This window comes from Sceloporus occidentalis, unplaced genomic scaffold (genome assembly GCF_023333645.1).
Source record: "Sceloporus occidentalis isolate IW3139 unplaced genomic scaffold, rSceOcc1.0.p SCAF_2, whole genome shotgun sequence".
Classification (NCBI taxonomy): domain Eukaryota; kingdom Metazoa; phylum Chordata; class Lepidosauria; order Squamata; family Phrynosomatidae; genus Sceloporus; species Sceloporus occidentalis.
The window spans coordinates 52,718,488-52,744,078 of record NW_028316982.1 but is presented as its reverse complement, the minus strand read 5'-3'; the positions used below and the strand labels follow the sequence as shown (position 1 = coordinate 52,744,078).

The 25,591-nt window shown below is 39.0% G+C and overlaps 1 protein-coding gene across 1 annotated transcript; it reads left to right on the top strand.

Annotated features, from left to right (window-relative positions):
- Positions 1-6,366: 6,366 nt before the first annotated feature.
- Positions 6,367-18,341, top strand: LOC149318298 (claudin-18-like). Its single transcript, XM_089507780.1, has 5 exons — positions 6,367-6,586; positions 12,113-12,277; positions 14,253-14,364; positions 16,156-16,266; positions 18,200-18,341. The coding sequence occupies exons 1-5, from the start codon at positions 6,367-6,369 to the stop codon at positions 18,339-18,341; spliced, it is 750 nt and encodes a 249-aa protein (XP_089363906.1).
- The last annotated feature ends 7,250 nt before the right edge of the window (positions 18,342-25,591 follow it).

Sequence of the window (25,591 nt, the reverse complement as noted above, 5' to 3'; positions counted from 1 at the left end):
ATGATACTGCATAAGCTTACTGGCAGTGGCTCTCCAAAATGTCAGGATGGAGCCTTCCCCAAACATAAATGGAAATGCCATTGATTGAACCAGGGAACTTCTCCATGTACATAGCACAGGGGATGCCATTCATGGACATTGGCTTCCATGTGGGGCAGGGTAATTTTAGCCATTATCAACTAAACCATAAAAAACAATTGCAACATGGTTGCAATTAAAACTGTCTCACACTGTGTGTGTGTGTTAGCTGTATCATAATAACTGTTATGAGCCAGTAAAGGGCAGCAATCTGACACTGGCATTTTTGGAGAGAATAGTAAGAGTATCTATTGATTTAGCTACATGGTTCATTTGTGTTATCATGATTTGAGATAAACATCCAGCCTCTTAATTTGTATGCGTGACTGGGATGCCCTGCCCATCTGGGCAGTTATAATACAGCATCTTTATGTAATGGGTTATACATAATAATTTCTCTGTAAATCAGCCAACCTAATGATGGTTTTCATTCAGTTCACAATGAGAATATTGTATTGATAGTGGCTGTTGCAAATAAAGGTATCATAAGTGGATAAAAGCGGAATTTGTTTCTAGGTCAGAGTTGAAGTAAATCAGTTGCAGCAGTGTATTAGAGGAGAATTGATGAGCCTGGAGTCCAGAAGGCCCCTCTAACTCACTGCAGTGCATCTGGCAGAACAGCTTGGCAAATTTATATCACTCCCAAGAGCCATTCACCACAGTGGAGGAACAGGATTAATCTCCTAATTCTCTCAGCCCTTCTAGCTTTCTAAACAACCACCTATAAAATGGCTGTTCTTCCATAGGGTGTATACGGAAATTTCAGACTCATGTCAGTAGATATAAGTTGTGTTTCCATGCCCAATAAGGACTTTATAAGATGGTACACACTCCTCCTTTTTCCCTCCTGCCCTTGTGTATTGGCTTTTTATTTGTATTCCTTTTAATATGCAAACCACCTTGAGTCCCAATCTTGGGGATAAGGTGGGGTATAAATAAAGTGATTGATTGATTGATTGATTGATTGATTTGGCATGGAAATCCTAGCTTGTACTAAACAACAGTTTCCTGGTTTGGACAAAATGAGTGATTCTGTTTTAGTACAAGCTTACCATCTCCACAGCAAAATTGCTAAACTGCTAAGGACAAGGGGAAGGGCAAGTGCCTGAAGTACATCTCCCCAACCTGCAAATGTTGTGTTTACCACAAAGTGAATATAAAGCTCCAAAGTACAGAACCATACAATGAGTACAAGAACATTTCACCATGCCACCTGGTGGGATTCTGCAGTCCCCAAAAGTAGCATTTTGAACTCTGTACATGTCAGCTGTGGGCCACGTTTATAAATTTTATTAATTATTTATTTCATTTTTATGTTGCCTTTCTCCCAAAAAGGGACCCAAGGTGGCTCACAAGATCTATGGATAAAGTCCAAATAGTGTGTCCAGTTAGGGGGTTGTTGCTGCTGCTATGGTTAATTGCTGTAAAATGAACTTTGATGGTGATCCTATGAATGAGAGGCCTCCAAGTTACCCTGTCACCAACAGTCCCACTCATTTCTTGTAAACTCAGAGTCTATCCTCCTGAAATGTGACCTTCCTCTTTTCCTACTGCTGTCTACCTTACCAAGGAGATTATCACACACAGACAGGATAAGGATGGGATCACTCCCCCTTCCTTATCCCATCTTTGACTGCAATCCTACTAAAGGCTTTCAGATTGCAGCACTATTGTCCCATCATTGAAGTGGCATTGCATTAATGCGAACTCCTGTTAATGCAAAATGCTGGGCAATGCCTCTTCAATGATGGGACACTGATGGGACAATGACGAGATCTGCGAGACATCATTTGAAAGTCTTTCATGTGATTGCAGTCAATCATGCTTTCTGGACTTGATAATGACAGAATAAGTGCGGCATCATATGAAAATCTTCTCATGATTGCGCTATAAGAACCGGAGAGGGATAGGACAGGGACATTTCATCTCCCATCTGATAATCTCCCAAGTATTATTGTCTTTTTAAAATGAGCCATGTCTTCTCATGATATGTCATGTTGTTGGGACTAAGATAATACAATTACAGCTACCTCAGAAACACCAGAAATAAAGATGTGGGCAATTGTTTGCTTCCTGCAGGTGCCTACCATACTTGAACCAATAATTAACTAAGAAGTGCTAACAAGTGGTTGATTTTTTGCAGAATGTAATGCTGGTGCAGCCCCCTGTTTTATTCATTTATTTTTATATTCATTTTATCATTTAAAACATTTACAGGCTGTTTTAAAGCTGGCTGGACTCCAATAAATTTTTCATAAACTGTATGTCCCATAAATAGTTATAAACTCTAAAAACTAATAGCCATAATACATCCCCACAAAAGATCAACAACAACCCCCCCCCCCAAAAAAAAAAAAAACCAAAGAAGGAAAAGAGAGCAAGTAATAACACAAAAATGTATCTAATCCAGCAAGAGCACTAAATCCAGTAAATTGCAGCTAGAACCATTTTCTAAATTTAAAACTAGAGAAAATACTTTTAAAAGGCTTGGAGTGGTGGAACTTGCCATATCTTTTGTTGGCAAAGATATTCCTAGAAGCTCTGGAAGTTCTCATCCAAAAAAGTAATTTTGTTCCAGGCTGGAAGATTCTACTGCCCCAAAGCCCTCTCCTTTGTGTTTGCCAGACTAATTTTTCCACACCTGGATGGGGCTTCAGATACTGGCCTCAATTCTTTGAGTAATTTAGTCTTAAACATTTAAAGGTTGGTGTGTGTGTGAGTACATGTGCCCTTTGTTTTATGGTTTCATGGATTTCACAGTTTTTTAATCCTTAGACCAGGGGTATCCAGAGGTGGTCTTGCGAGTTCCTCCGTCTGGACTATAGCCTACAGAACCTGGTATTTGCTGGTACTAGCACTTTAAACTGGGCTTAGAAATGCATTGCTTGCTTGTTTAGCTAATATAAAATAATTGTCACAAGATCTGTAAACTAGCATTTGGGCAACTACATTTTACCCTAGTTGATATTTCTGAGCTATCTGAATGGAAACATACATAATGCATTTCAATAAAAGATGAGACTGGTGTATAGATAGGTCAGACAAGCTATCTCTGTCCCATGAAATTTCACAAAGTCAAAGCAGGTACAACACATGATCAGAAAGAGTAGAATATTGTATCCCCAGTAACATTTGAAGGGATCCTGGCTGTGTTTTCAGATTGCAGTAGACTGCTTTGCTAGTTCTGTTTAATGGTGCTCACTCAAGTAGTTCTGAGAGTTGTAGAATAAAAAGGCGATTACTTGAGTTCTTTCTATGGTCAGACCTGCCTTGTATCTCCAGTTCATACAGGTTTTATTTCTACCTTCCTCACTTGCTTGCCTCCTTTGCTTGCCCTCATTGCTTCTTTCGCTTGCCTACTTCCTTCCCTTCTCATCTCTGGAGAGGAGTGCCAGACAGACAAAGCAGAAAGCACCGCTCATCAAAGTGCAAGCCAAGTCCCAAAAGCTTGTCTCTGAAGAGGCTCTTGCAGATGTGCCTACAGATCTCTTGTGCTATGGGAGGTGAGGGGAAAGAGACAAAATTCATTGCTCCTGGTGTTCTCCCACCTGAAGTATCCACTTCATTCTCCCTAATGCACATTGATACATATAGATGGTTGAATTCAAAGATATAGCCGTGTTAGCATATGGAATCAGTATATAGAGAGATCTTGTAGCACCTTTGAGACTAACTGAAATAAAGAAGTTGGCAGCATGAGCTTTTGTAGACTTCAGTCTACTTCCTCAGTCTATGAAAGCTCATGTTGCCAACTTCTTTATTGGTCTCAGAAGTGCTACAAGATCTCTTGGTACATACAGGTGACTATATATCAGTTTTGTGATTCCAAAACAGAAGACAGTATATTATGGCAGTAGCTATTAATGTTGATTCATTAGGTTAGGATGCTTTGAATGAGCTAGTCCCCCAAACCCACTGGGATGAAATAACTAGCCAGTATGCTACTTCAGCTACTCAGTTATACTTTACTAAGTAACTTCTTTTGTCCTGACCCACCACCACCTAATGGAAATATTATTATTAATTTGTGCTCTGATCAGTGTCAGAATGGGTCTTATTCTCCTCATGCAGTTGGGATTCAGTAAAGTAGGAGTATGGAGGGGGAGTTATGATCATGGCAATAGTATCACAGTCATGACTAAGTAGCAATCTCTACTTAGTCACAATTGTGACACTATTTCCACGATTGTAACTCCGCTGCAACCTACTTTACTGGGCATCATCTTCATGAGGAGAAGTCAATCCATTCTGTTAGCAGTCAGTTTTGGGTGGGGCCAGGCGAGAAGAAGCTACTTAATTAAGTATATTCAACTAAGTATTAGTTGATCATATTTAATTAAATAGCTGATGTAAAATACTGGCACACGTTTGTTATAGATCATAGCTTTGTGATGGACTTTCCAGACAGTTTTTAATAACATATAATTCCGTGTTTGCAAACCCCAAATCATCTGCTGTTCCCACAATAGCTTTTCCAGGACTAAAATGATTTCCAGTTGAAGTGTTTCAGCAAATGAATCTAGAGCATAATTGGGAATAGCATCAGCTCAGGTCTTTATTCTACTAAATACAAGAGTAGAGTTTCTTATGATCTTATTTTGTGTCTTGGAAGGACTTGTGCCCACGATTTAACATCTGATAACATATGCATGAATATTAGGTTTACATAACCATAGAGCTTCTGTCTGGCCCAGATCCCTCCTACATCTTCCAAATCCAAAAGACTCAGAATCAAACAATTTTCAGACCTCTCCTCTTGTGTCAACATAGTATCAAATGAATGTAACATATGAAGGGGTTGTGCAATGCTCAATAGTGTGTGAGGAAACATTTTCCTATTCTGAGTGGAGTAGCCAATAAGATTTCTTCTCTTTGTTAGGTGGAATGACTCACAGTTTCGGCTTGTGTCATAGTTTTGTAGATACTCCTACTAATACTGGTCCTTTGACAACTCAAGATCCTTAGACAACAAGAACCTCTCATGTATGCACAACAAAAGGACTGCTATAATTCACTCCAAAGGGCCTATCTTCATCTCCAGTTGGTAATAGATGCATTAAACAGCAAAAATACCAAAGCAACAATCATAAACCAAGGAAGGGTGATCCATTTGAAGCCATAGTATTCCAGAATAGCATCACATTCCTTCTAGGCCTTCTTGACAGGGGGAACAGACAATTCATGGCCCAAACCCCAGTTCTGATGTGAACAGACTGGATGATGTCTAGCACCAGAACCAGGGTATACCGCTTTTAAAGCATATTTAAATAAATTTATGTTCTGAGACTGGTCTGCTCTTCAAAATGTGCCCCACTGTGTCACTGTCTCATGTTGCTTGCTCTGAGGTCAGAACAAAGTGCCCAACCGTATGATCAATACTCGGTGTCTCATTCTGACATCAGAGTGAAGTGACATGCTGCAGCATCAGAGGCACTGGGCAGCACTGTGGGACATGCATAGGAACAGCCACTCAGTGTCAGAATGGAGGGACAAGTTAATGGGAAGTTCAGGGCTGCTTCAGAGCCAAGATACTCTAGGCTGTTTCTGGAGTTTCCATGATTGTCTCTGAGTTATTGAAATTATTTTTACACCTTTCACAGCCCCCTTTAACCTTGCTTTCAAACATGAAATGTTGAGTTCTCTTCTGCATGTGCACACCAAGGTTGAATTATTGGCCTGTTCAGAAGCAACATCACATTTCAAAAAAAGCCAGAAACAAACTGATAGAAAATGCTATGTATGATTTAACCCAAGGATCTACTTTACCCAGTCAATTGTAACACAAATTATTTTTTCATAAAGCTAAATTGGAGTGCTTTGAAAATGTAAAACCCACACTTTGATGATGTTGCTGAAAAGAAGTTTCTTCATAAAATATTGAAAATATACCTTATAATGCTGGTATAAGTCTCCCTTTTTATCATCATAATGCAATTTGTGGCATCTCAGAATAGGCAAAACTGAAAGCCTTAAATAAGAAGGAGGTATTTTATGTGTTATGATTGTACAAATGCTGTCATTCAGAGAAGATTGCCCTTCACTTGACCAAGAAGGGCTGTTTGACCAACAAGGGCTTGAAAGGAGTTCTACTCTCCAATCCCACCACCTCAAAGCATTCAGCATTAACTAACAAGACTGGAAGAGTGCTATCTTGCAAAAACATGTTGAGCAAACACAGCCTATTAATGGAAACTATCTGATAAGAGCTGCTGCACTCTGCTGGCACGGTGAAGGGGACTCCAGTATTTCCTTAAGCTTTGCTCTGAACCTGGTTGCAAAGGGGATACCATGTCCACAACAATGTGCCAAGTGATGGGCTTTGTTGTCTCAGCCCTGGGTTTTGCTGGCTGTATTGCGGCCACAGGGATGGACATGTGGAGTACCCAGGACTTATATGACAACCCAGTGACGGCTGTATTCCAGTATCAAGGTCTTTGGAGGAGCTGTATTACTCAGAGTTCGGGTCTAACAGAGTGCCGGCCTTATTTCACAATTCTTGGGCTTCCAGGTATGGGCAGTTGGCTAGCTAGCACTACTCCAGAGATGTGATGAATGCAAAACAGTTTTCAGGGAACATTATTTCAAATGGAGTGCTAATATAAATGGAGAGGGATATAGAGTAGTGGGATGTAGTTATATATAAATACAATTGTCATAAATACAACTGTGTTATGATGAGTATATAAATTCAAATATAGTTATTATTTCAGGGAGAGATGTTAAAGCTGATGTAACTAAACTCTTGACAGCAGTTTTCAGCTTCCAAATCAAGACTAATTCAATGGAAATTTATATATTTTTTCAGTTATTTGGGTGAACGGATTCAGCACCATTTCATAGACACTACAGTATGCTCATCAGTGAAATAAACCATTTTTCCACAGAACTGTTGTTGGGTTAGGATTTTTTTTCCTTCTTGGTGAAAGAAAGTAGATAGTTAAATTAAGTTATTAGAGAACAAAATGTCTGTTTCATACTGGTTTCAGTCTCATACTGGTTTCAAAGTTATACAAAAACTTTCTGGTGTCAAACTGATTTTAATAACTGGAAGGGTGTGTGCCTAGTGCCAAGCAGATATGCATAACTTTCTGTTATCAAAAAGGGCCTGGTTTAAAGTCTGATTTAATGCAAATAAACTACAAATATAGTCCAAGTATAAAATGATTTTGGAACCAAAAGACCCAGGGGAAAAGTCAATGAGATCATGTAGCATGCTAAGAATTTCATGGCTTCTATATGTTTTATATTTGGATTCTTGAGATTTATATATTATTACTAAGTATTAAAATCTAACTTTCAGGTGTGCAGGTTTTAAGTGTTTAGGCTGACCCCATTGCTGTATGTGTGTGTATGTGTTGTTGTTTTTTTTGTTATTGTGTTTAAAATAATGATGTAATTTTTTTTTTCTAATGGGTTTTATTTGGCTAGCTTTTAAATTTCCTTGCTTTCTTCAAGTCACTGGGTCTGGGAGAGTCAAACATCTAACTAACTAAACATGGTTTTGTCTGGTGTTTGGTTGCACTGATATCTTGATTGTTATTGGCATGTTGGTACGCTGATCCTAAATATACTCCTATATTCTGGAAATGTGTTTAGGAGCAAACACATTTAGAAGTATATTCAGGATCACTAGACCAGCTTTCATTATCCCACACATGTACAATCTGTATTAGTATAATGCTATCAGTAAAAGGTAAGACAGAGCTCAGACTTTGTAAATGGTCTTAAATATCATTTAATGATTTTAAATGGTAATACACAGCAGAAATTTCTCAGTCAATGTTTTCTATTGTTTTTACCATTCCAAAACTGGAGTGGTTTTTGAAGCAAAAATTAAGCCCAGTGGCAAACATATAGCCTTATAAGTATGAATTCTAGACTCCAAGCATATGGATCTTCCAGTTTAATGATGAATAAAGCATGCCTTATACTTCTGTTTTGCGTCCTCTTTTTTGATTTGCCCCCCTCAATCTAGAGCACAATCGTATGCATATTTATATACAATGAAGTCCTATTATAGTTATCAGGACATTTTTCCAGGTGAGTATGCATGCAAGGATGAATAACTGCAACAGTTTTCTCCTCAATGTGGGAGAAAACATATATTCCTTTACAATATTCTCCCCTTATTTGAATGTTTCAAAATATAGTGAAGGAATTATTCTGTGGGGAAAATATGGCTTTTTTGTGCAAAAACCTGTTTCCTCCTAAATTTTTCAGAGCAGAAAAAAGTTTTTGAACAAAAATCACAACTCCCTCCCCCCACGTAATATCTTTGCAAAAGTTTAGGATGGCTGTATTCCAAGACAAAATTGCACAACATTCTCACTGGACTGTTATTTTTCCTGTCCGAGTTCCCTGACTGTCCAGAACTCCATTTTTTAAAACCTAGGAATGAATAATTATGAATATTCATGATCTGTTTAGATGCTAGTGTAAATGATGGGCCTGGATCAGGCCCCATGCCAGCTCACAAAAACAGCCAGAGGTTTGCTGGCATTAGCTCCATCTCTCTGGTCATTATTTAGGGAGCACCAGTGGAGGCTTGGAGAAAGAGAATGTTTCTTTCTTTGGTGCTCAAGATCAGCCAAACACAGTGGCTGAAGAGACAACTCTCCTCAAACAAATCAAACAAACAAACAGCTTCATTTATATACTGCTTCATACTGAACTAACCGTGTCTAAGTGTGAAGTTGAAGGCTTTCATGGCTGGCATCCATAGTTTTTGTGGGTTTTTCGGACTATGTGGCTATGTGGCCATAAACCTTTATAAGAACATGGCCACATAGCCTGAAAAGCCCACAAAAACTATAGTGTCTAAGTGGTTTACAACTGTAAGCTAATTGTCCCCAACAAGTCCTCCACCTATTGTTATACATGGAGGAAACAACAGGGCAGAGGGAGATGATTCTGCCACCTCCACCAACTCCCATATGTATGTTGGCAGATGATTATACCAGTATGATAAAGGAGCTTGGCCATGGGCACCACTTATGTACATAAGTTCCATTGACGTAAGTAGCTTTACTCTAATTGGGACAAATGTTGGATTTTGTCCTTAAGAACTAATATGGAATATTAGTGTCTCCTAATGATTCAGTCATGTGGGTTTTTTAGCCTTTCAGTTTCTTTTGTGGCAGATCATGCTGTTCTAATGCTTTTGGTCTCAGTGAAACAGAAACTATGGAAATGAATCATGGCCACCTCAAAACTGAACATAGCACATTACCAAGTCATATATTACCTGACTGTTTGCTTCCTTCTGTTCTGTAAATAACACCTACAGTGACCAAACTTGGGTGCTGATAGCACTCTTCCAGTAACTGTGCAATCAGTAGCTCTGTGCTAATGAATAGGTGTCTGAAAACGTTGGGATTGTTAACTTTTGTTATCATGCCCTGACTGATAAGGCCACACCTTGTGACTAAAATGAGTAATATAGCCTACAAAAGGTAGCAACCCATTTATTAGGTGGGCTCAAGAACTACCAAGATGGCAAAACACTCATGTCTTTGTAATGGTGCTTCCTAAAGAACTGGTCTTTTTGGTCAGTTCTATGTCTTTTTGAAATACAGGTGCCGGAAGAGAAATCGGAGAGTTGTGCCAGTACATGCAAGTAGAATAAGTGTCTTGAACCATACAACCTCAGAAACAATGCCATCTGTTAATCACGTTAAGAGCTAGGCCAGAAAACCCTCAGGAGTTTAAAGACCTTCTTCATCTGGTTCTTCTGAAAAATCAAAGCTAGTATATTTACTCAAGTTTTTTGATGGTCAGTACAGTATTAGCTAGTGCTGAATGAGAATTTTGTTCAGTTCATTTTTTTACAAGAATTTCTCAAAATGCACCCCCCAATAAAGGCAACAGAAAGAATGCAGGACTTTAAAAAAAAGTCCAACTAAGTATGAGGCTATTATACCTCATTTCATGTTCCAAGATAAGTCTGGAAATGTATTCCCTGTGAATATAGGGGTAGTACTGCACTCTGAATGGCAATCTGCTAATAGGCATCTTTCAAAGTTCTATTACTGATACTAAATGCTCACAACAACTTAGGTCATGTGTCCTTTCACAGTACACAATTATAGCACTATGAGTCTATGTGTCATGGCTTCATTCTGTGGAATCCTGGGATTCACAGTTTAGGAAAGTGTGCTTAGAATTTTTAAATACAGAGTTCTAGTGACTTACCAAATTATCAACCCCTAGGTTCCCACAAAACACAGCCATATCAGTTAAAGCAGAATCATAGCACTATGGCCCAGGATCTTTCAAGAGCTAAGTGAATCTCTGTAAATTTGTCCAGTCATTGCGGTTCTCAGGGGAGGCACACCTTCTCATACCAAATGATTTTGTGGTCTCACTTATGGGCTAGTGAGAGAAATGTTTTTAATGTTGCAACTCCTACCCATTAATAAACATGTTCACCCAGGCTATAATTATGTTATCCTTATTCTGTAGTGTTATTGTTGTGGCTTTAATACATTATGCTACTGTAATATTTTTTCAGAGGCATATCATTTATAAAATATATAAATAAATAATTTGGGTAAGAGTATCCAAAATATCTACAGTGGGCCCTTGCTGGGGTTTGATTCCAGGACTTGCCATGGATACCAACATTTGTGGATGCTCAAGTCCCATTAAATACAATGGTGAATTTAATGGTGTAATAAAAATGGTGTAATAAATGAATAAATGGTGTAATAAAATGGTGTCTCTTATATAAAATGGCCAAATCAAAACTTACTTTTCTGAATGTATATATGTTTTATATATTTTCAAGCTGTGGATGCATGAATTTGTGGATAAAAAATCCATGGATATGAAAGGCTGACTGTATAATGCTGCAATATGAATTTCATGCATACTTATGCTGTGTCTTAGCTGCTCTGAGTAGTGGACCTCCCATCATCACTCACTATTTGCTATACTTTCTAGAGTGAGGATGTTGCAATCCAATATCAGGAAGGCTGCACATTACCCACTCCTGCTGTATCCTATACCCAGGATGCTATGCTACCATGAATATCTATCAATAGAATTTTTAGCGACTGTGGTAAATATCTCAGCATCCACTTGATCATAAACTTTTTCATATGAGGTGAAATAGAGTATGATTTAATAGTCAAATGCCAAATAGCTACTGTCCCAAAGGAAGATGGATTATGAATTCAGGCTGGTTGCAAGGCTGAGACTGTACCTGAAAATCAGCTTGCGTGCACTTTCTAGAAGGCAGGAACCTGCAGCATCAGAAATAACAAGAAACCACCTAAGATCTAGGCACAAATTCAAATTACAGAAGTAGAGAAAGGCCACATTCACAGGTCTATAGTACTAGTACAGTGCTGCTGTTCAGGAGTATGTGCAATTCTCAATGTTTGCTTGACAGAAGTCAAACATAGAAAGTGACTTGGGATGTGGACCTTTTTCAAAGGGACTTTCAATATTTACCTAAATCATTGGAACCTTTCTGCTGTGAACAACCCTTAGAAGCTTGATAATGAAGAAAGCCTACTAGTTCAAGACTGACCCTGAATTCCCCCAAGTCCAAGATTATGTTGCCAGCAGTAGTAGCAAATCAGGTATTTGAGGGATATCCACAACCAATGAATGAAGGATAGTTCCATCTCACTGTCACACATAGTAGCTGTTATTCAGTGGCATAGTGCCTGCAGTGGCCATGCTGTCTATGGAATGTTGGAATTTGTAGTCCAAAAAAGTAACTATCTCAAGCTGTGTACTGAATGTTATTATGTCTAATAGCAATTTACAGGCTTGGAAGAATCTCTCTACCTCCCACCTTGAAGACATCAAAGCTAGTGGCCCTCACTGCATCTTGTACTTGCATATCCTATACATAAATTATATTTTTGTGAGTTCTTTTTTAACTGCCTTGAATCTACTGCCAATTAGTTGTGGGTGAGGGTCATGTCTATTAAGAATGTACTGTTGTGTTAAGATTTGTAAGCAATGTTCCTTTGCAACTCCTCTTAATGGGTCATTTCTACCTCCATCTCATTCTGTTTTTCAGCAATGTTCCAGGCTGTGAGAGCTCTGATGATTGTGGGTATTGTCCTTGGTGCTTTTGGTCTCCTGGTGGCTCTTTTTTCCTTGAAGTGTCTACGAATTGGCAACATGGAGGACTCTGCAAAGGCAAACATGTCTTTGACTGCTGGGGTCATGAATATTGTAGCTGGTAAGTTGCAATTCATACTGGCTCTCATGGCATCATCTGGAATGAAGAGCTTGAAAAACATGTAATAAACTTACAACAAAAGGCTAATAAAATTAGATGAAGATATGAAATACATACATTTGCTGTGAATAAAATTTGATAAAGATCCCTGCTACAGCAAAAACAGATGGAGGGAAACATAATGGCCCCAGGGTTTTCCTTTACTCACACCTAGATTAAAAGGTTTTATACGCAAGCTTTTTGGCACAATGATGGGACTTATGAGGAAGGAGATAATGTTCTGAGAAAGTCATATCTGCACATTCTCCTCCCTGCCCCCATTGCTCTTCCAAAGGCCTGCCAAAATGGGGGTAGAGAGTGCAGAAAGGAAGGAATTATGGTTCTGGTCATATCCACCACCAACTCAAGATCTGTTAGACTCACTGACCAGTTTGGGGCACCAAATGGAGACATTAAAACAACCCTCCTCTGGTTGACACAATGCTCTGTTTCACTTACTTGGAGTTTCTAAATATTCACGTGTGTAGCCACAATATTGAACTTTCCAAACCTTTACAAATGTAAGGAAATGTGTATTGTGTAAAGTCAGTCTTCATTGAAGAACATCTGCACCATTTCACCTTGCACAATAGAATGTAGAATTCAGAGTTTATTTGGATTTGTAAATAATAATAATAATAAATTTTATTTATATACTGCTTTTCCAAAAGATCAAAGTGGTTTACATAGAATTAAAACCAATTACAAACATATCATAAAATAGATAAAAACCAATAACACAATGTACAATATACAGATATAAAAACAAACATTAAATAGGGTGAGGCAGAGAGTCGATGGGATCTAGTACATAACTTCATTTTCCAGGGGGGAAGGCTTTACAGAAGAGGAAGGTTTTAAGCCTCTTTTTAAAGGTTTCCAGGGGGGTGATCAGACGGAGCTCCTCGGGAAGACTGTTCCAGATTTGTGGGGCCACTACTGAGAAGGCCATCTGGGATGTAATAACATATTTAGAAGGTGGAATTTCCAGCAAGTTCTTGCCAGTTGTTCTGAGTGTGCCTTCCAATTACTTATGTTGTTACACATTATAAGAAGATCTCTGCAGGATCTGACCCAAGGTCTACCCACTCCAGGGGCTCTTTCATAGTACAGTATTATAGCACTATGATTCCACTTAAACTGCCATGGCTGCATACTAGGGAATCATAGAGCTGGAAGAGAATACAAGGGCCATTTTGTCCTATCTTTGGTTTTGTAGTTTGGTGAAGCACTAGAGCTTTCTGGCTGAGAAATTTAAATGCTTCTCCCTAAACTAAATATTACAGGATTCTGTAGGATGTTGCCATGAAAGTTAAATTAAATGTTGCCATGAAAGCTAAATTGTAGTAAGGAAAGGGCTCCAGTATGCTGTTTCCCACAGCAAACAATCAGTTACCTAGGTAATACCTGGGAATTGTTGAGTTGTCTTACACACCTATGGAAGAAAGAGCAGCTTCCCTGGGTGGGCAAAGGTGGACCCCCACATCAGATCAGTGGCTGGCATAATGGACCTGCACCAAGGAGCCTCATGATTGTAATTCTGCATTCAACAAGAAGCAGGGAAGAAGGAGCAGTCTCTCCCCCAACCCACTCAGATGACTACCCCCTGGATATCATGGAGTGAGGGCATTGTGGAAATGTCCTTCTGTGGTTCCCATGGGTTATGCTAACACATGTTACCAATTGGACTCAAGCCACTGAATGCACTCTCCTCCATAGAACCAACATGAAGTACTAAAATGATGCCATGTGACCATTCTTACCTATCTAACATAACATATCTTTAGAGTGTTATAAATGCACTTCTGGGATGAAAGCAAGCAGCAGTCATACAGTTAAGTATGGATGTTATTGTCTCATTTGTACCAAATGTGTAAGTTAAAAAAATCTAGTCTCAAATTTTTGGCAGCAAATAATGCACCTTGTTCTCTAACAGGCCTCTGTGCAATCTGTGGGGTGTCCGTCTTTGCTAACATGCTTGTCACAAACTTCTGGATGTCAACTGCTAACATGTACCAGACAGGAATGATGCAGACACTTCAGACAAGGTAACTCTAGAATCTTGTGTGATATTCAGTGCTTAGAGGCAAAACATTTTACTATGAGTTTTCACTCTGACAGGACTGTATACACCACAGCACAGTTCAGCACATCTATCTTAGAAAAGTAAAGACATTTAAAAGTCACTCTTCACTTTGCAGTGAACTCTGGGAATTGTAGTTCTGTGTGAGGGATTAGAGATCATTAACAGAGTTTCCAGAACGTTCAGCAAATTATATTTCCCAGGATTGTTTATTGACAGTTAAACTGATATAAAACTAATACACTTGCTGGGCAGCTTGATCTTATCATTGAGACAATTTATTGGATTCACTATGCAATTTATATAGGTCAATTAAAGTGTATAAAAAGATAGCAGAGATAATATAGTAGCAAAAGAAGATGCTCTATACCAAGTCAGATTATTTGTGCTTTGTATGGTCTACAACAGGGTAAGGCAACTTTTCTAGATCTGTGAGCAGTATGCACTCGCTGACTGAAGTAACCATTAGCTTTGGGATATCTTCCTGTCTTCTGGCTGGAGACACTCAAAATGTGATGAAATTGTCGAATATGACCTCTGGAGGGCTTGGAAGAATTCATAAACTGGGGAGGGAGATTAGTGGGATGTGTTGAATTCACAGGGATCCTGAATTTATTTCTCCCAGTTAGATACATCTTTAGATTAGAATTAGGGCTAGGGTTTAGGGTTAGAAGTGGCAACTCTCCGGAGTTTCAGGCAAATTATTTGTTTGTAGATATTAGACTGAATCTGGAATCTTTTACTCTTTAAAATAAAAATGTACTTTACTGCTGAATCATGCATGGGCTCTGTCCTTGTACTTTGTGGACTTAAGGCCTGAACAGATAGGCCAAAATAAAGCTGCTTTGGGTCACCTTGGAGGTATGCTGTTTAAATGACACATGCATTTTAAGAGGCCAGAAGCTGCGCCAAAGCCTTAGGATATATATAAATTATATTATATATATTATATATTATATCTAATAGCCTTTAAGGCTGAAGGGTGGGGTATAAATACCATAATAAATAAAATAAAATAAAATAAAATAAAATAAGCCTCTTAAGCCTTTACAGAACTATATTTTAGACATGCTTCCAGAGAAACAGAATATAGATATACAATTTTTAATCCAGATTAAGATTTAGTTCAGTGGTTCTCAAAATATGGGACTGGACCCCCAGGGGGCACAAGAGATGCTCAAGAGGGGCACAAGACTTGGAGGCCTTGATCCTTCCCCTCTCCTCCTCTTCCTCTGCTTCCCAAATGTTTTCTGTTTTGGAGAGGAAGAGAAAGGTGAGGCGTTTGTCTGATTGAGAGAAAGAATGAAAGAGCATGACTGAAAGAGCATAGCTGTGGTCACTAGTGTATGTGAGTGTGGCTGTGTGAGAGATAGTATATGTAACATTAACACATGTTGTGTTAATTATTGAATTTATTTGATTTGTTCTAATTTGAACAATGTTATTTGCATATAAGAGGTTCAAATATGAATATACATGAATGTGCAAATGAAAATACGCACACTAAACAAACAAAATATTTTTATTCATATACTATGTTGAGTAGGGAGAAGGGCAACATCTGCATGCATATGTACAGGGGGTCACAAAGATAAAAAGTATGAGAACCACTGCTTTAGTTCCACTGAAATTAATGGAACTAGTTAGTTATGACTAAGTAAGGACTCATTGAGTTCAATGTGATAAAAGCATGATTTAGCATGGTTCCAACCCCAGATCTGAATAAACTAAATGCCAGTATCTTTTTATTTTGCAGATATACATTTGGTTCTGCTCTCTTTGTGGGGTGGGTTGCTGGAGGCTTGGCCTTAATTGGAGGCATTATGATGTGCATTGCCTGCAGGGGTCTGGTACCAGAGGAGACCCAGTGAGTATCTATACTTACTAATTAAATGGTTATTATAGAGGAAGAACAATGCAGATTATTTTCATTCAGATGGCATTAAATTATGGTATTTACTATTACTCTGTCATGGGCTGCTCTAATTAGAAAAAAAGTAAAGTGGATGAAACACAACAATAACATAGCATGAGCATCAATAAAATTTAGAGGATGAGGGGATAAGGAACCAAGAGAAAATCAATGCACACAGATAAACATGTTGGTGTGCCTTAGAGTGATAGGTCATGTCATATTATCTTCTTCCTAAAAAAAATCATTTTATAAAATACCTAATAATCAAATTCATGTTTTTAGTCAATGTAGGACTATATTATTTGGTTAACAGAATTACAGAAAAATTGTTGATTGTATTCCCATCTGCATGTTCAAATTGTATGCAGCCCAAAGACATGGAAGAAAGGATATTGAATGACCACAATGTCATTAAAATATAATCATTGTTTAATTGATTCTTGAGTGATTGCATTGACCCTCGTCACACTGATATTTGCATATATTAATACGTATGTCACTTCAAATGTGTAGTTTAAAACATTTTGTTGTTGGTGTCTTTTTTGTTACGTTATTGTGCTTTGTATTTTGTGTATATATGTGTGTTATGTTTTTGGTATATGTGTTTTATAAATAAATTAAAAAAAGTGTAGTTTAAAAGCCTGTCTGTAAGCATTTTCTAGAAACTCACTACTGCAAATCAACTTTAAGGGCAGAAAAGGCTACCTTTCATCACACACACACACACTTAATGAAAAATGTATTTATATATAGAAAATACATTATATATTTTGTAAAGAACTACAGCACAGAAGAGGCAGGACTGTGCTTCCAGGGACACGCTAAACCAAAATGGTTGCCCTTATTTCGCTTGCTGTTAAAGAAAACTGTTGTAGTTTTATCCATATTGAGTAGTCTGGTGATGGCTTTGGTGGGGTAGAGCTCAGTGCTCTGATATGTGGTTCATAGGCTACAGGTTGCTGTCCTCTGCTTACAGTAGCACTCATACCTCCACTTACCTGGAAGTTAACTTACTTTTAACTCAATGAGGGTTTATTTCTCCATAACCATACATAGGTTCAGGCTGCAAATTCAAGATGCAAGTACTAATTGGTATTTCAGACAGGGCTAATTCTAGGTTAGAAGAGGACATTGACCAAGCATCTTGGGATGGCTCTCCCACTTTCATTTACTAGTTTGCTCCCTTCATTACATGTCAGCAGTGGCTGGTGTGTTGTGGTCTCCACCATTTTAATTTTTATGCAGTAGTAGACTCTGTAGTGATGTGTCAGACAACTTGGAGTACTGTAGGAATATTAACAAGAAGGGTGTCTGCCTACCATAACTCTATGGACCAGGCACTGGTTGAGCCAAAACACATTACTGTGTTGGAGTGTTTGGCCTCTACTAGCTGCCTGAATGGATTCTGCTACCACCAGCCAGATTCTAGATGTGCACACTAAGTGCGTGTATGATACGGACATCACAGAGCATATTCAGAATGGTACTTTTATAATGGTTGAGGCAGCCTGAAATGTTCCTCTAGTCAACAGAAAATTGATATTTTTTTTGAAATTTAATTTTATTGAACACACACTCACACAAAATTGATAAATGGTGACAATTCTTACACCCCACAGCAAACCTACAATCTTACTATAAATTTGCTATCTAGCATCAATACATCTAAACATTTACCTTGCATGATTAGTTCTGCTGCTTTCTTAGTTCATTCCGCTAGAATAGAAAAGAGAGAATAGAAATAGATAGAATAGAAAATGGATATTGATGGATAGTAGCTAATTGTATTTCATTTGCTACAGGACAAGAAATGACCAGATTTTGCATAATTAGCCATCTATAGGCATTTTACATTAAGTGACATTATATCTTATTTCTCTTTCAGTTATAAGGCTGTATCATACAAGTCTGCTGGATACAAATCTGGAACTGGATATGAAACAAAGAAGGTCCCTGTAATTGAAACAAATACCATCAAAAGTGATGAAGGGAGACGCTCCTACCCTTCAAAATATGATTATGTATAGAAATCAGACCTTTGTGCATGTTAAGCTGTACTCACCATGTAACCCCCTAATTTTAGACCAAAGCTACAGCAAAATACTAGCTAGAGACCATCTCAGGTCTGTTCCCTTATTCCTTTGGTTTGAATGGCTGGGAGGGTGCAGCAGCTAAACAGTGAGTCCAGGAGTTCAAGATAACAACCAAAAAAAAGGACACACACTGGTGTAACTATAACAAAATGCTAGCCAGTATATGTATGTAACTAACCTCCCCCAAAGCTTTACCTTCCCTCTTTCCAAAGCCTTCTCTTGTCCCAATTCCCAGACTTTCCTTTCCTCTCTAGCTTGTTTCCTCTCTAGCTTGTTAGAAGCCTCAGGGCAATCAGTTTTCTTTGGTGCTACTCTGGTAGCCCCAAAGACAGATCATCCTCTCTTCAGCTAGCTCTACGCAACTTTGTCCTGCTTACTCAGAACAGCTGCCTTTGATTCAGATATCATTTGCACCCTTTTACACTGTTCTCCCATGCTGAAATCTGGTGTGTGAACTTGTATTTTATTCACTTTGCCTTTTGCTTTATTTTAATTAGCTAGTTAATTCCCTTTTGGAATTAATAGAGCAACAGATCTATGCTGTTTGTAAGCAAAATATTTCCCAAATGTAATTATTGTGTATGTTTTTTTATTTTGTGAAATAAAATGTTTCCTGAGGAACTGTTCGTGTATATGTTACTAGGACACTTCTAATTCGTTTGATATCTGGTGAAAGGAGAATTATTCTGCATGGCAGAGTAAGGGACAGCCTGAAAGCCATTAACCCATAATAAAAATGTATGTAATGCCAATATAGGGCATAATGCCCTATTGGGGGCCCAGTCAAAGAGCTGTTCCAGTTCTCCTCTGGTCTGCCTTAGAGGAATGAATACTAAGAATCATGTGCCATTTAAGTGACTGAACATCTCTCAACTCAAGTCCCTTATCAGAGGTGTCATCCCTGGATGTCTCCATTAACTCACTAATGTGTAAAGCTAAAAAAAAAAAAAAAGCACCTGTAAGGGAAGTAGCATTAAACAGAAAAAACTTCATAATGTAAGGAACAGATACTGGCCCAAAGGCCACCCAAGCTACCCATTACTGCTGGAAAGAGGACTTCACACCTATCAACAATCCTCCTCCTCTCCCTGGACAACATCTCCAGCAGTTTACAAACCCTAAAACCACCTGTACTATCTGAAAATCCCAGAGCCTTAGCGTACATGTCCAGGCCTGACAGTTTGCCTCTAATGATGATAGTCCCACAGAATTGTAAAATGTATGCCACCAGTAAATGCCAACCAGCTGAAACATCCTGCTGCTGCTAGAACCAGGTAAACTCCCTCACTGCCCTAAGATAACTCTTCCTAGTGCCCATGGCAAGTGGAAGACTAATGGCCCTCTCTATCTCATCTGTTGAAGCTTCCAGAAGTCTGTGTGAGAGGTTTTTATTTTTGGGGAGGGGGAGGGCTAATACATAATGAAAAAAGCAGGAGAACAAGAAGGGGACCTGACACTTCACTGACCTCCTTGGTAATCTGCTATGGATTCCAGATGCTTAACTGATTTCAAATTACCATAATCAAAAAATGGTGATTTTTAAAATCTGAAAAGGAATACTAAATCTGGACTTAAAACCATCACATTCATTATGGACATTTGGACATAGCATGGTCTATTGGGCATTTCAGGTTACAGATGGGCCTGGCTGACCAAGCCACATATGAGTGGTTGGGGAAGAGGGCTGTGATGGTATGGTTCACTTCCTTTGTTGTTCAGGGAGCAAAATAATAGTTTAACACAAACTGGTCAATTTCAAAAGAGGCCAATGGGTAATGGAGTTGGCCACCAAAGTTTGTGATAAATCACAGTCTTTGTTTATATGGTAGGACATGTCTAAGATCAGGGGAAAGTATACATAAATGCTGGGAAAGTCCTTTTCTTTACCTTGAATGAGGATGGTGGCTGTGTATGTGTTAGTGATGACAGGTTTCACTCAGGTTTATTCTAATATTTGCACAGGACCTAAACCATCCTTGAGTGTTATACATATACATGTTCAATATGTGCTGACTATCATTTTAGTTGAGCAACTACTAATATATATCATAACGGTTCATGCTAATACTATTAGACATTGAAATTTACTCATTTTGCTACTTATAAAGTTCTTAAGGCCTTTCACATTTTTAATGTAATTGCCTACCAGTTAAGATATGATATGATATGAGATATATATATATATCCTCATTCAAACGACTAGCTTTCTACATAGCTGAAATTTTGATTCTGTATGCTTATTTTGCATGATTATAATACTAAGTTCAGGCTTATTATAATAAATTACATATTCTTGTTGTTGCTGCTGACCTATAACTTATGACTAGCCAGCAGTCATCTCTGATTTCTCTGCAGTATTGAATTATCCCTGTTTTACAGTCACTTCAGTTTCTAACCCAGAACAAAGGAAAGAAAATGGAGTTTTGTTCTTCATGTCTTTCATCAAAGCACATTATTTTCATATTGTGCTTTATGCAGTGCACATAATAGCAACCCAGATATTGGCACCCACTGCTCATACAAATGCACCTGAAAATATCAATTATCCAAGCAAGTGTCCTTGGTCCTACACAAAAAGAAGACAAATGTGATGAGAATAGCAGAATTGTGATTTTCAAGCCACTTGTTCATCTTAGTACATCTGAAGAGGTTGAAACTGTTTCCAGCTTCAATTATGTTGACAAAAATAAGAATTCCTTTCTTATCATCACATAAGTAACAACAATAAATTATGCCTCCCACTAATTAAGACTTGACTCTTTTACTCTTCACTTTTGAAGTACTAAACTTTTAGGTCTTTGGGTCTCAATCAATGGGGTCTAGTTCCCTTAGTCCTTGTGTCACTGTGACCTTTTGAAAAAGAAGACCCAATTGGATAGAACTCTACAGTGTTGTAATACCAAGACTGTGGCAAGGCAGAAGGTGCATTAGTTTTCAGACTAACAAGGGCTCAGGTGATCTGAGGAATCACTAGGGTCCCATCTGGCTTTTAAAAACTGTCTATTGTACCTCTTGCTTACATACCTTCCTCCAGGGTGCCATCCCGGTCATTAAACATACACAAAAGAAGAATTATACTTTCACAGTGTGACAACTTCACAGCAGAAAAGATTCAACAGGGACACTGTAGTAAGCAAACAGAAAATGCAATTTAATACAATAAAGAAATATTGGCGTTGAATGCATTTTTGTTGTGGGTTAGGTGCTCTCACACTGGTCCCTTACTCTGCCACAGAGATCATTCTTTGTTGCAGCAAACTCAACAAAATAATCTTTGTGATACCATGAAGAGTTATGGATAAAACTGTTTACTAGTTACTTTGATTGTCCACCTGTCTCCAAAGATGCTTAGTCTGGTGTTTTAGTCCCATAACAGTTTATTACTGAAGTAAGGCTGAGAAATAATGACTTGTCCAAAACCATGTTTAATTATATTCAAGCAGATCTTAGCAGGAATTTGAGCTAAGCAAGGATTCAGGGGGTTCTTATGAGGATGTAAAATGTGATCTCTTTTCTTCTCCCATGATAAATGAGAAAGTGTGAATGTGTGTGACACACACTTTCTCATTTATCATACACACACATTCTTCACAATATCCTTAGATAGATATTTTTGGTCAGTTTTACACAGAATTTGCATATTTGTGAGACTTATTTAGGGACATTTCTGGAAAAGCACAAAATTTAAAATGGCAATGGCTAAATCTACACTGCAGAATTAATGCAGTTTGACACGGCTTTAACTACCATGGCTCAATGCAATGGAATTCTGGGATTTGTAGTTTTGTGGGATATTTAGTTTTCTCTGTCAAAGAGCTCTGGTTTCACAACAAACTACATATTCCAAGATTCCATAAAATGAAGCCATGATAGTTAAAGTGGTGCTAAATTGCATTAATTCTACAGTGTGGCACTAGCCAATAACTGCTGGCTTTTTTCATGAACAACATGCATTTTAAAAAGTAGAAAATTAAATGCGTTGTTTGCCTTTTTGCTGAACAATCAGCATATCTTTTTTCATTGTTGTTGTTTACTTACCTCCATAATGGGAGGTGGTGGGCGGGGGGAGAGGCTAAAACTATTTGCACAAATTGCCCAAAGCATGACTGGGGTTAGGAATACAGCACCTCATTCTCATACTCATAGTGAAATATATTCAAGGAGCTTGAGAATCTTCAATGAGATATTGTGTTGTGTCATAACAATCTTTATGCCTAAAAATGAAAGACTGACAAAATTTGTTTACACCCCTAGTTGCTTATATCCAAACTAGTTGCTTATATCCAAACCCAGTCACTGAGGGAGCAGATTACACCATGGAAATGGAATCATGCACCACTCCCAAATAAAGAGGTAAGACACAGCTGATGACGTAAAATCTGGACAAAACTTTGGTTGAGTTTATAGACTGAGAAGACAGAGCATAGCTGTATGCTTACAAAGTTATGGGGAAACTGTGTAATTCAATAATGAATTGCAGTGATGCACAACTAAATTCACATTATAGATGGACATGCATGTACAAGGCACAATGTGCAGAAATACACAATATACACCAATGTACAATGCACACCAATGCACAATGGCACCACATGTGGATTTCAGTATCCAAAGCATCATTACCTCCATTCTGCTCCAGAGACTAGGACCCGGAACAATGGATGCAAGCTACAGCAAAAGAGATTCCACCTCAACATTAGGAAGAATTTCCTGACAGTAAGGGCTGTCCGACAGTGGAACACATTCCCTCGGAGTGTGGTGGAATCTCCCTCCTTGAAGGTCTTTAAACAGAGGCTGGTTGGCCATCTGTCATGGATGCTTTGATTTGGATTTCCTGCATGGCAGGGGTTTGGACTGGATAGCCCTTGCGGTCTCTTCCAACTCTATGATTCTATGATTCTATGATTTTCAGTCCACAGGCATAAGGCAGTTTGTGTCCATGTGTGTCATCAACAGGATGCCAGCTTATATTTAACAGTTTACAATTCCCTAGCATGTTGTGGTTTCTTCCCTAGTATCAAATATGATAAGAATGAAAGTCCTTCCACACTTCTCTATGACTTCAGACTGCCTACCACATCCCCACGAGACTGTTTCTTAACAGTGCATCAATTACCAGCTAGGTATAATGTGCAGATCTGTCCTTTTATTAACTAACCTTGATATGTCCCCAACTCATGGCAGCTCTTTGGATAAGACCTCTCCAAGACCCTCTATACTCCACTGTACTGCTTAAGTCCTGCAGACAGAGATCCATGGCCTCCTTGCTTTTAGTCCATCCATCTGGCGTGCGGTCTGCCTCTCTTTCTATGGCCTTCTACCTTTCCTAGCATTATTGTCATTAGTAGTCATGGCTTTCATGATGTGGTCAGACTACAACATCCTCAGTTTCATCATCCTGACTTCTAGAGATAATTCTGGCTTTATCTGTGCCAGAACCCATTTGTTTGTTGCTTTGGTTGTTCACAGTATCCTCTGCACTCTTCACTAGCACCACATCTCAAATGAGTTGATTTTCCTCCATCCTAATTATTTCATAGCTACCCTTCCCACTTCCAGTTTTCTTCTTGACTACAGTCTCCATTCTGGTCAATATTTGATCCAAGGTATGGGAAATCTTTGGCGCATTACAGACGCTCCTAAAAGTACGTGCTCAGCACATACTAGGGTTAGAAAGGGGCATCCCTTCTGGACGCCCCCAACCCTAGTACATGCTCAGCACGTACAAAATGGCAGTGCCCGTTCTACATGGGGGCCACCATGATGACGTCATCACCGTGCAGCCTCCAAACGAGGTGGTGCGGTTGTGACGTCGTCACGCCTCACGAGGCCGCCTAGGGCGCCCTTTCCGCGGTGCAAGAAGGAGCTCCGAAACGGAGCTCCTTCTGGGGTTTGCGTCGCTGGGCGCAGCCTTTACATGGCTGTGCCAGCGACACAGAGGAGAAAGGGGCCCCTTTCTCCTCCTCCCTGCCGCCATTGGGTGTCCTCGGGGCTTGAAGCCCCAAGAACACCCCTTTCCAGGCCGTGGGGAAGCGGCCTTTTGCAGCTTCCCCGTGGCCTGGAAAGTGGCCGATCGGGGCCTCAGAGGCTGCCGTTGTGGCAGCTGAGGCCCCAATATAGCGGGGAAAGGGCCGGATACAGGCCACCCCAAAGGGGCGGTCTGTAACGCGCCTTAGACTATTTTTATTTCCTCATTATCTAGATTGAATTTATGCAGGTCCTTTATGGTCATTATTTTTGTTTTCAGTGAGGATTCAACCTAAGCCATGAGACTGGCCAGCAAACATGTAGGCTGAAGACAGTGTGATTCGAAGTTGCATCAACTCCAGCCAGGTTCTACCATGATGTTGCTTGCATCATGCTGCAAATGTCACAGCATCCAGTATCCTCCCCTTCCTCCAGGGCTCTCCAAAGCAACTCTGCCCCCATAAGCCCTTGGAAGGGATGTGGGGGTGGGTGGGTTGACTAGATCTATCCCCTTTCCCATGCTGTATTCACTACAGTACTAACCTTTGTACCACTGCAGCAAAGAGTCCTCTCAGAACTAAAGTGTAAGAAAGCACATTCAGAATGGCAAGTAGCATGATCTACAGCAGAACTTAATATATCAGACTTTTCTACAGAGATGCTGACTCCTTGAGTATTTATAAAATATGGAGCACTATAGACTGTTAGTGACTTTGACCAAAGGAAGGAAAGAACTCTATCTGGAGCTACAAATTGGACTATAAGATAACAGCTTTCCTGTAATCTATATGCAATTAAAGCCTCTATCTCCCTTTCTGTAGTGACAAGGTTATTGCTCTTCTATAGCTGAGCAGAGATGAATGAGGCTCTGGTTTAATAGCCTTAAGATTTACGACATGGTTCTGGCCCAAATATTATAGGAACAGGGCTCTCTTGGTAACATATTCCAGCTGAGCAAACTTGATATCATTTTTCCTTTTCCTTTATTTTTCTGGGTCTGCATTATTTTGGTTAGTTTTGTTCTGTTTCCAGCAGTAGACACTGGTGCCATTTGATTATTTCTTAATTGCCACTGCCATTTATATTCTCTATATGGATTTCATTGGTAGATCCAAGAAAGAAATTAAAAAGAAAGAAATGTCAACTGGGGAAATGAAATGCATGCACAGATTTTGTAAATCAATCAGGAAAATTCACATACTGACTGTAAATCAGTA

Bases quoted from the DNA above. Each gene is read 5' to 3' on its own strand.
- LOC149318298 (XM_089507780.1), top strand. From the start codon at position 6,367: ATGTCCACAACAATGTGCCAAGTGATGGGCTTTGTTGTCTCAGCCCTG. The intron at 6,587-12,112 runs GTATGGGCAGTT...TCTGTTTTTCAG, and splicing joins CACAATTCTTGGGCTTCCAG to CAATGTTCCAGGCTGTGAGA. The intron at 14,365-16,155 runs GTAACTCTAGAA...TTTATTTTGCAG, and splicing joins ATGCAGACACTTCAGACAAG to ATATACATTTGGTTCTGCTC.